Genomic DNA, 12080 nt, shown 5'->3' on the forward strand with positions numbered 1-12080 from the left:
GATTTTAAATGGTTCTTTTAACCCTTGATAAAATTGTGATTATCTTAGTCACTAGAAATTATTCAAAAGAATTTTTTGATATATGACAAAATGGAAGGGTTAGATCATAGATATCTCTCTAAAAATTTCTACCTTTTTGTAACATTTCCTTGGATAATGTATTCAGGTAGATTGGTTTCATGGAATTCATGCAAGATTTTCATCCATACTGAGATCCAAGGGTAGATGAAGGTCCTATCCACCCTTGAATATGAGGCTGCACATGAGTAGTTCATCCCAATAAAAGAAGCCTAAGAAACAAAGATTTGGCAAAAGAAAAAGCAGCACTACAAGTCCATCTACACAACAAATTCCTGTGCATTTAAAACATACTTTCTATCATGAGAGAAAAAGAGCAAAGTAAGTAACCTGTTATTGGCTTCCACTTTTTTGTTAAATTCTGAGTGCCCTGGAAAACCAAGAAAAAGTAAGTGCCCTCAGTAAAAAATAAAATGACAAAGTCAGATTAAAGGAAATTTCCATAGAGTATCCATAATAAAAATAATACCAAACTGAGTGGTGCTCTGTGTTCAGAAGCAGTAAACATGAATAAGAAACTTCCTGGAGAAAACTCACTTATTGTTGGTTAAAGGACCTCAGCAGGAGCCAAATAGTCACTTGGAATATATCCCACCTAGAGATATCTAGGAAAACTAGGAACCCCTAAAATCTTTCTGGCAATATGCTCTTTCCCACAGCCTCTGAATACAGACAGCAATGGACTAATACATGTCATATGTGTATATCATACATGTAACATATATATGATATGTATTATATATATTGGGGCATCTCAAAAAACAAAACTAACAGCAACATATCCAAGAATTACCTTTGTATGGCAAAGGTGAAACAGACTAACCATTCTGAACTAAATAAGCAACTCCTAAGAAAGTTAAAGAATAGGGAAATAAGATTTTAATGCAAGTGTAATAAATTTACTGAGGCAGATCAAAAAATCTGTAGACTGAAATGGACGATGGATTATCTGAAAGCACTTTGATAAAATGTTTGAAACACCAAAACTCTAAAAGCTTCTAAACAGGGGGGAAAATGCACAAAGGAATGAGAACCAAATGAACATCTCATCCCACTAGCACAAGACAACAGAAATAACTTGAAAGTTCTGAATAATAATTATGTTCTATCTAATAAAACTTATTTAAAGACACTTGTTCAAATATAAAAACTAAAATGTTTACCTCCTTTAAGCCGGAAAGAAAAACAAGTAACTTCTACTACCACTGCTGTGCAATAACCATCAATGGAACTCAATGATGTAGAACAATAAACATTTTACTATGCATAGGCACCCAACAGGTCAAAAGGGCCTCATCTGGGAAGACTCAATGACTGGTGTCGATTTCAACAGCTGCAAAAGCTGCATCTGGAGGATTTACTTCCAAAATTACTTCTTTCTTCATGTATGTGCCTGACATCTGGGCTGAAATGGTCAAAGGAAGGAGCTCAGTTATGACTGTAAAACAGACCACCAACACATGGCCTCTCCATTTGGTTATGTTCTCGCATTATAGTACCTGGGTCTAAAAAAAGAACAAGCTACAAATGAAGGTCTGGAGAGTAAGCACTAAGGACAACCAAGTGAAAGCTAAATGTCCTTCTTGACCTTGTTATGGAAGCAAGCATCATTCCCACTACATTAAATGATTTCAGGGTAGAAAGAATAGCCCAAGTTCAAATGAGAAAAGTAGGATAGGCCCCATTCTTTGTGTCCAGATCACTTCACAAAATCATGAGGGGTACGGGAGATAATGCCACAATCTCCTTTACAAAAAAATAAAGCTACCACAAAAACAGAGAACAACTCTGATAAAAGGATTATGATGCACAAATATGAAATATGAAAAGCCTATTAGATAAATATACCTTTAATTTTACATTTTAAAATATTAAGGTATTTGAAAGATTAACTTGACCTAGTAAATATTTCCAGAATACTCCATTCAAATAACAGTGGAATATTTACTGATATAAACCATACTATGAAAAAAATCTCCCTAAAAGTGAAGAAATTCAAGCTACACAAGCTGACATCAAATATCTTTGGATAATCTACAAATATTGCTAAGCTAAATAACATACTTTGAAATAACCTATGGATCTAAGATGTTATCAAAAAGGGAATATGAAACATTTGGGAATGAAAACATATAAAAGTTGTGTGATAACTAGCCAGTTGGCGTTGTGCAGGTCTGCAATTCTAATACTTAGGAAGAGAAGGTAATTGGTAAGAGTTTTTACTTCTCAAAAGAAGTAAAAATGTCCAAAAGATACATGAAGAAATGGTCAATATCTCTGGACTTAAAGGAAATGCAAATCCAAAAGTCAGGCCAGCCTGAGCTGGAAAATGAGACTCAGCCTCAAAACACACACACACACACACACACACACACACACACACACACACACACACACACACACACACACACACACACACACACACACACACCCATCAACAATAAAATTGTATAATGCAGTCAAAACAACTTATACAGAAATTTGTAGCACTGAAAACCTAATCAACTTATGCTTCTACACTGAAATACAGCCAGCATCCCACCCCCCCACACACACACCAAAAAAAAAAAGAAATTTCACACAAAGCAAGTAAAAGAAAGTAAATAGTATAAGTCAAAGTAGAAATGAACAAAACAAAAAGCAGTCAAGCAAAAACAATAGACATAAAATCAATGGAACAAAAACTGGTTCTTTGAGATCACTAAAATTGATAAATCAGTAACCAAACTGATGGGGGGGGGGGGGAGATCATAATTATAAACATCAAAAATGACCAATAGATTTAAATGATAAGGATTACCAAAAAGAGCCTAATAAATGCAATAACTAAAATGAAATGGACAAACTCCTTTAAAAAAAAACAAAAAAACAAAACTCACTCAAGATATCCAGATACTCTAATCCTAAATGAGCTAATAAACTAAAGAGAAACTTCTCAGAAGACGTAAAAATGTCCAAAAGAAACATGAAGAAATGTTCAATATATCTGGCCTTAAAGGAAATGCAAATCAAAACAACACTGAGATTCCACCTCACTCCTGTTAGAAGAACCAAAAATGAAGAACACAATAGGGTGACACTGTCCAAAAAGAAATGTACTCTTTACCTGACTTACGTAACTGTAATCCTTCTGTATACCACCTTTATAATAACAATTTTAAAGCTTTTAAAACAAGAATAGAAACAGTAGCAGATGCTGGCATGGATGTGGGCAAAAGGGAACCCTAATACACTGTTGGTCGCAATGCAAACTTATTCAAACATTCTAGAAAGCAGTATGGAGGTTCTTCAAAAAACTATAATCCATCAATTCCATTCCTGAATATTTGTCCAAAAGATTACAAATTAGGATACAGTAAGGTTGCCAGTACAACTATGTTCACAGCACTATTCACCATAACCAAGGTACAGAACCAGCCCAGATGCCCCCCAATGGACAAATGGATCCAGAAAATAGGGTATACATAACAATGGAACTTTATTAATCCATTAGAGAGAATGATATTGCAACATTTGCAAACATGGGAGGACCAAGAAAAAATATATATTAAGTGAAGTTAGGCCCAGAGAGACCACGGTTACATGTTTTTCTCATATGTGAAAGCTAGAATTAGTTTATAAATATAAAAGTAAATACTTTAAGTGTGCGCAAATGTATTAAAAGAAATATGGTGGATTTAGGGGAGAACTTAAACAGTGTAATTCCTTAGAAAGGCAAAAATCAGAGCTGGGAAGGTGGCTCAGTGGTAGTGCTTGCCTTGCATGCATGAGGCCCTGGGTTCGATTTCGCAGCTCCCAGGCCCAGAGTTCACGCCCCATGACCAACAAAAAAAAAGAAAAAGAAAGGCAAAATTGTTCAACAAAATAAACATTAGAATCCAAGTATTTGAAAGAGGTGGGATGATGTCAAGGGGAAAGGGGGTAAACAAATGGAAAGAAAAACGGGGAGGGGGAGAATGTAGTCAAAAATTCAATGTATATCCTACAAAATTAAGAAAAGTGAGGAAAGGAGTGGGTTAGGCGAGATGGGTAAGAATGTTGAAAGGGGTGATATCAATCAAGACGCACTGTACTCATAAACTGCTTTGCTGAATGGCAACTCCCATGTACAACTACTTAAAGATAATTTGCATTATAGTCCAAAGAAGTTTCATGGTCAGATAGTCTCCTTGGTATTTAAGGATATTTAAAATATTTCTTAAATATCTCTATTTAAGAAAAAAGGGCAAATTAAGAAAAAAAATGTTTAAATCCACATAACTTCTTCCACAAAATTGCTCTAAGGTCAATACTGCCCTTATACCAAAACCAGACTACAAATTAACAAAGATACCAGCACTCTCATAATGTTCCTTATAGATGTAAAAAGATGTATTATAGATGTAAAAATCTTAATGATTCCAAATTGAAAAGATGATACTTCATAACCAAGTAGGGACTATCACAGGATTGCCAGGATAACTGAATATTCATAAACCATTAATTTATCATATTAAAAACTAAACAGTGGAAATCACATAATAATCATAGCATATACCAAGATATGTTTAGCAATTTAACATCTATACCTATAATATTTCCAGTAAAATAAGAACAAAATTTTTTTTCTCAACATGTTAAGCAGCCTTGAAAGGGAAAAACCCATAGCTAAAACCACATTACTATGACACATACATATCAAGACAGAAAATACTGATCTCACTATTTCTACTCAGCATTATCCTGGATGGGATCACAAAGGTAAATAATCAAACCTGGCACAATGACTCAGATAAAGTTTCACTAAATTTGGCCTGTGATGGCCTGAAACCACAATCTTCCCAGTCTGTACTTCCCAAGTAGGTAGAGGGTTGCAGATATAAAAACTTATGCCTCGCTCCTATTTTTAACAGAAGCAAAATTTATATCATTATTAACACATACAGAGGTTGTGTTAAAAAGAAATAAATAGATTGCCAGGCACCAGTTGCTCAAGTCTGCAATCCTAGGAACCTGAGAGACTGACATCGTAGCTGCTGTTTGAAGCCAGCTGGAACAGGAAAGTCCATAAAACTCTTTATCTCCAATTAACTAGCAAAAAGCCAGAATTGAAGGTGTGGCTCAAATGAGAGTGTCAGACTTAAGCAAAAACACTAAGTAAGGGGCCCTGGGTTCAAACCCCAGTACCAGCACACATAAAAATTTTTAAAAATCTAGATAATAGTAACACAGTAAAACAATGTTGGTGTGATTAAGATATCTACATCCATCTGAATGATAAAAATGTTGATAGCAAACTATGATAAACTATGCAGAACCAAGATTTAAACTAAAACACACTATTAAATTAAAAGTAATACTAAAAATGGAACCAAAATATTTTCTCTGGCTATTATGGTATCAACTAGAAACTGGTAACAGAAAGAAAACAAAACATTCTTAACACATTCAATAATTTAATAGTACATTTCTAAATAATTCACAGGTAAAAAGAAAGCCCTCCTCCAAAAGAAAACCATAAAGAATACATACACTGAAGCAGAAAGCAACTAAATTAACAGCAGAAATATAAATGGGATAAACAAAGTAATAATTAGCCAGGCAGCTTCATTATCAAACTCTCCTAAATACTTAAAGAACAATTAAGACAATTCTACAATCTCTTCCCAACACATTTTAGAAGTCCAGTATTTTATCCTTTTACCAAAAGCAGATAGTATTTGTAAAACACACACACACATACACACACACACACACACAACAGTATCCCTCATGAACACAAATGCAAACATCCTCAACAAAACATCAGTAGATTGAACCTGCCAATTCATAAAAAGAAAACTATATCACAACTAAGTTTAGCCTTATTTTAGCATTACAAAGCTGGCTCACCAACTTAAAATTCAACATAATCATAGCAAATGACCTGGTAAACCCTTTAAGAAAACCAATATAAATTTATAAAATGAAAATGTAAAACAAACTAGAAAGGAACTTTATTCCAAAGAAGATAATCTGAAAAACCTATAGTTTCCATCTTATTAAGTAATAAAATACTGAATACTTTCCTTATCACAAGAATGTGGACTGAACCTGCACAGAACTGGCTCCATTATAGGTCAGTGACACATGTGTCTAGCATGCGCAAGGTCATTGATTAAATCTCCAGCACTACAAAAAGAAAAGAAAATTACATAAACCTATGTACACATATATATGAGTGCCCATAAAATGGTAAAAAAAAAAAATCACTAGATAGGAAATAGATAAGTACATAGGAAGGTAGGTAGGTAAATGTATGATTGATGGATGAGAGACGGGATATTCTGAGTTCAGAATAAAACTTCTAAGCGTACGTTTGGAAAGGTCCTCAAAATCATTACAAAACAGAAAATATTATTTTACACCAGAATGAATAAATTTAGAATAGTGACAACTCTAAATAATACAGTAAATGTGAAGCAATTGGAACTCTCATATACTGCTCATAGAATGTAAAACACTGTGGAACACTGCCCAAGAGTTATAAATATAAAATTAAGCATACACTCAACCTATGTTTCATCCTTAGGTTATTTGCCAAAAATAAATCAAAAATATACCTTCAAACAACTGTTTGTGAGGAGCAGTATTTGTGATAGCTAAAAATTATATCACAACAAAAAAGAATGATCACTGATAGCATACTACTATGAACAGTCGTATCACAGACGCTCCTCATACATTTAACATGAATGATTTCTAAAAAAATTATATTAAGCAAACCATATATAAGAGCACATACTACCTGATCCAAGAACATGCAAAAATCAACCAACAGTAGTAAAAATTAGAACAGTGTTTGTCTATAGGAATTGAGAAGGACAGATGTCTTGATTGAGATACACATTAAATTTACATAGTGAACTGGAGTACATATTAAATTTACACAGTGAATTTCACTAGCCATTTACCTCAATTTAAAGCAATTTAGTTTAAAAACAAATTTGCACTAAGTGCAAAATCAAAACATAACTATTAGATTCAGGTAATTAAGTAGACACAGTATCATTTTCTCTTTAAAGATATTATCTTTCATTAAATTTATTTCTCTTAATATTGAAATTAAGACATATTTTCATAAATAGCATACTATATTTATTGCTGGTATAGACGTTCATATTTATACCGTCCTTATGGCCAATTTTTAAACTCTCTCATTGCTTTAGTAGTCTGATAGTCAATAATCCCAGTTTTTCCCTGGGGCAGTTTCAATATCTCTTTTTTAAATTCTATGTCTATGCCATAGAATGGGGGGGGGGGGGGGATGATAATGTGGAAGGACTGTTGACAGATGCTCAAATTCGGTTCACATTTTTTCAGTAATTTTCATGTTGAGATTTGCCTATGATTTTCTTTCTTCTCTTTGTATTACTGATTATCAATGTTTGCATTCTTTAAATAACAAATTAACAAACTCTCCCTTTATAATCTTCACAAAAACTATATATGAGAATCCCTTATTGAAAATTCTTGGGACTAGAAGTATTTCAGATTTAGTTTTTGTTTTTCAGATTTTGAAACATCTACATAGACTTTGCTGGTTGACTATGTCTAAATTATTAAGTGTTAGATTTTGAAGCATTTCATATTTTCAGATTAGGGATGTTCACCTATATAAAGATTATTAGGTCCTTCAAAGCGGTAGAAGCGACCTGCCTGTGATTGTCATTTTATAGGCTATATTCCCCAGTCATTCAAGCCCTCACTAATCTAGGGGTTGTAAAGGTAGTCTGCAGATTGATGTAAACATTACCCAAAACTCCAGTGGTTCATGCCTGTAATCCTAACTACTCAGGAGGCTGAGATGGAAATATTAGTTCAATTAACCACTAAGCCAAAAGTGGAGCTGTAGCCTGAAAAAAGTGATAAAAGCACTAGCTTTGGTCAAAAAAGCTTATCCAAAGTAATCTGGGTTGTCCCAAAATGGCCTTAAGAACAGAACTGAGATTTTCTTGAACAGTAACAGGCCAGCTCTAGACTAAGTCCCAAGCCAGCCCTTCCTGATAGCATACCCTTCCCAACATTCCATATTTGGCACCTTAGACAGGGATGGGGAACACCTGGCTTGTGGTAGTGTAAAGCCTACAAAATTATCTGGAACATAATGGAACAGGCACATATGCTTCTCCTCAGCTACCAGAGGACCATCTGCCTGAACTGAAAATTGAAAATGGTGTTTGAGTGACCCTTGGCAACAAAAAAGATGCACAATGCACAATATACGTAAATATACAGATATATCTGTATACAAATATACATCTGCTACTATAGAAAGCCAGGGTCTTTGGTTTTGAGATGTATGAGGTAGAGGAGGCAGACCAAAAGGAAATTTTTAACTACTGATTGCATTTGGTAAGGGTTTTATTTATTTATTTATTCTCAGATCAAATTTCAGTATGTATAAATTCCTCAAGGACACTATTCATCTTATCTAAGATTTCAAGTGATTTTCTGAAGACAGATGTGCACATGATTTCTTTTTCTCTTTCCCACACCTACAAGTATACCTCAATTTTCACTTACTATGTACAAGATAAACTTTTTCTCTGAAAGACCAGTATGAAATATTTTAAACTTTGCAGGCAACATACCACTTCTGTCACGTGTGTGTGTGTGTGTGTGTGTGTGTGTGTGTGTGTGTGTGTGTGTTTGTGTGTGTGTGTGTGTGTGTGTGTGTGTGTGTGTGTGTGTACAGCCTTTTAAAAACTGTTATTAACCATCCCAGCATATAAGCTTTATCAGATTTGGCAACTACTATTTATGCTTTTTTCCCCTCATTTTTGCCTGAAACAGCCATAAAATCAGAAAAAGACCACTAAGCTTATAGAAAAAGCTAGAAATGTGGATGGAAAGAAAAAGCCAGATTGAAAGGGAGACTATACAAGAACAGTGGTAGAGTCTGAAAGAACTGAGAAAGCGGGCTGACTCAAAATAAATTATAATAAGCATTTATATCATCATTACTTCTAAATATTCCCACCAAACACATTTTTAAATGACTTGAAAAACTTTTCTGTTCATTGTATTAAAACCACATACAGCAAAGAAAACATTCTACAATTGCATGAATGTTGATTTCAAGGTTCCAAAACTTTGATATTAAATTTTTTAAATGACATTGCTGAAAATGTATAAATTCTGCTAAAGATTTTTCATTGATAGAATTACCAAACACTAAATTTCAATAATTAATGATAATTTTATACTTATTTCAAAGCTTCTTTCAACACTACAAGTATTATATGGTATTACTTTATTCATAAAATTATAAATTAATTTTTATTAATATCAATGTGGTCAGTGCACATTATATATTTGTACAAAAGCCTGCAAAGAATCAAATTTTGAAGGTTTGTTCCTATACAGGCAAATAAACTTATACAAAGATGAATCAGAATGTAACACCACGAGGGAAAATTTCCAAAGCTCTAATATTCTATCATCACCTGAAAGTCAATTTTCACCTTTTCCTTTGGTTGAATTTGTTAGCTCAGATTTTGCTTTGGGGCTCATGTTTTTGCTATATGGAAGTACTAGATTATAAGGCTACTAACAACAGCACTAGCTATGAATCCACAAAGAAAACACAGAAGCAAATCTGAATATTATAAAATCTGTCATAGGAAAGAATGTGATACACAAAAGATAAGGTATAACTCTGTGGTAATGAAATGTTCTAATTTAACTAACTTGGTTCTTATTTACATTAATGACACTTTTTAAAACTCTTCCCAGTTATGCTTATTTGCTCTGGAAACATTTCTAGGCTACTGATGATTCTAGAGGAAAATCAGGAAAAAATGTTTATAATAGGTCTGCAAAAGAGTTCTAAGCAACAGTGTATCTCTAGGTCCCACTCCTTTACAAACTACTCTTCTTCCCTCGAAGGCAAGAACTTCAGACAGAAGACAATGCAGTAAGAACCCCAGACAGAAGACGATACAGTAAGATCACAGTTCTCAGTTGTTACCCAGTTTTCTCCACCACAAAGACATGGATGCTTAGAACCAGATTTTTATATTCTTGCAAGCATTACATACCCACATACTGTAATTCTGTATTATAGTTATTACTGTATTACAATATTATTCTCATACTAAAATACTATATTACAGTATGAGAGTATGAAGAAAGGGGTATGACCTATAAGAAAAATGTGAAATTTAAAATAAGAATGATCAATGTTCCTCACACTTGTTTCCCTTAAGAAAGCCATTAGCACTACTAAAACAAAAAAGGAAGTCAATAGTAAGAAAGATTACCAGTCACCATCCATACTCTAGTTTAACTCTGGCTGTGAAACTAGGAGTGGAGAGCTATGAATGTCAGTCTTCCTAACAGCCCTCCCTTCTCCTCTCTGTAAACATATTAGCCCTATTTTACAGATAATGTGGAGGTGATGACAATGTCAAGATCATGTACCTTTTGTTGCAAACATTCTGTGACAAAAACATACACATGAAAATGAATTCTGCACTCCTGCTGAATCATGAAAACAATACTTAAGTGTTTCAAAACACCAAAAAAGCAAAACTTGATAAAAGCAAACTTTACAATTATCATGTACTGATGTCACATCAAATATTAACTAGATGTGATTATTTTGACTTAGCTTCCAAGTTAAATACTACCTGTGTCCCACAGTAATATGCTTCATCTGAAAGTCTGAACCATGAGCTTTTATAACCCCATAAGTCACACTAGATGTGCCTAATCCGAACTACACTTTATATTCCAACCACCCAGTTTTTGAACTTCAGATTCCTCTTTACCCATATTACTTTAACAAACATGAGACTAGAAGGGACAACAAATCTAAGGGTAGACTAAAGCAGGATACCAACATACACAATAAGATATGCCAAATTTGGAAATGTACTGCAATCTCCACTGTAACCATATTTTCTTACATGGTAACATTTCGTTTACTTTTTTGAACACTACCTTTTCCTACATACACAATTTCCTATTGAGTTTTTTTTTAAAGCAGTGTGCCTGTAGCCTACTTAGCAGTATAAACTAAACCAGCTTACTGTTTTTCTTATATACATCTAGAAGATAGTAAGATATTCTCAACTCTACAAATGTAGAGTTCCATTCCTTTGTCCATACTATCTCTACTGACTCTGCTTTCTTCCTCACCTTTTCATAAAATTCCTGTTTAAAACATGTCATATTTTGATAATGGGTTGGGGGGAATCATTTTTATACTGAGCAGTTAATAACATATTTCCAAAACCTAAGGCTTTGCTCAATCACATCCTCATTATTAAATGACTCTCAGAACCAGTTTACTTGGATATGAAAACTAAATCCTTAATACAACTATTGGGAGAGAAGAGAACATGGTAATATTTTCCAAGGTGTTCACATACCACCTGCCTTAGATTATCTCTGAAAAACTTTGGCTGAAATTTAAATTCACTTTCATAACAAAAATTTGCCAGAAGATAACATTAATATTATTGTATTATATAGGAGACTGATGACAAATTTTAGCATAACTCTCAAAAATATCCTGAACAGTATAACAATACTAGGAAAAGGATAAATGTTGCCATGATAATTAAAAGCTCTTATTCCTGTGACACAATCCATAAAATGTATTTTTGAAGCCGTAATAAGTTATCAGTGCTCACCTCTATCTTCTAGTATAATCTGACTACATTTCAAACTACATATTGGTAATTTCTATGTCCTAATGGCACAATTCTGGATTAAATTTTCAATAGTTTGAACCGTCATTTTGACATTCAATTGTTATGTTATCTTAACTGAGAAATCACCTAATGCTCATATGGTAGGCTAAAGGAATGCAGTACTTATAAGAGGAAGGAATGAGTGGTGGAAAGAATTGTTTTACAATCATCATCTCACTTAAAAGCAGATATAAAGAACAGCTCAAAGCAATCTTGTAACACCACTCAACAAATAACTGTTACCTTTCTTCTTCTACCTTCTTTTTTATTATTATTATCAAG

The 12080-nt window shown here is 33.6% G+C and overlaps 1 protein-coding gene across 2 annotated transcripts in view; it reads right to left on the reverse strand.

Moving 5' to 3' along the window:
- Window positions 1-12080, reverse strand: part of Cmc1 (C-X9-C motif containing 1) — an 80686-nt gene that overhangs the window by 56147 nt on the left and 12459 nt on the right. Inside the window, exon 1 of one of the 2 annotated variants that reach the window (XM_042666570.1) lies at window positions 133-354. The exons of the other annotated variant lie outside the window; for it this stretch is intronic. Coding sequence (XP_042522504.1) covers window positions 133-190 — 58 coding nt within the window. The 5' untranslated portion in view covers window positions 191-354. Of the gene's footprint in view, window positions 1-132; window positions 355-12080 lie in introns of those variants that run through there. 2 annotated transcript variants of the gene reach the window in all.

The sequence above is a fragment of the Dipodomys spectabilis genome, unplaced genomic scaffold, assembly GCF_019054845.1.
Source record: "Dipodomys spectabilis isolate Male_0828 unplaced genomic scaffold, ASM1905484v1 ptg000365l, whole genome shotgun sequence".
In the NCBI taxonomy this organism is placed as follows: domain Eukaryota; kingdom Metazoa; phylum Chordata; class Mammalia; order Rodentia; family Heteromyidae; genus Dipodomys; species Dipodomys spectabilis.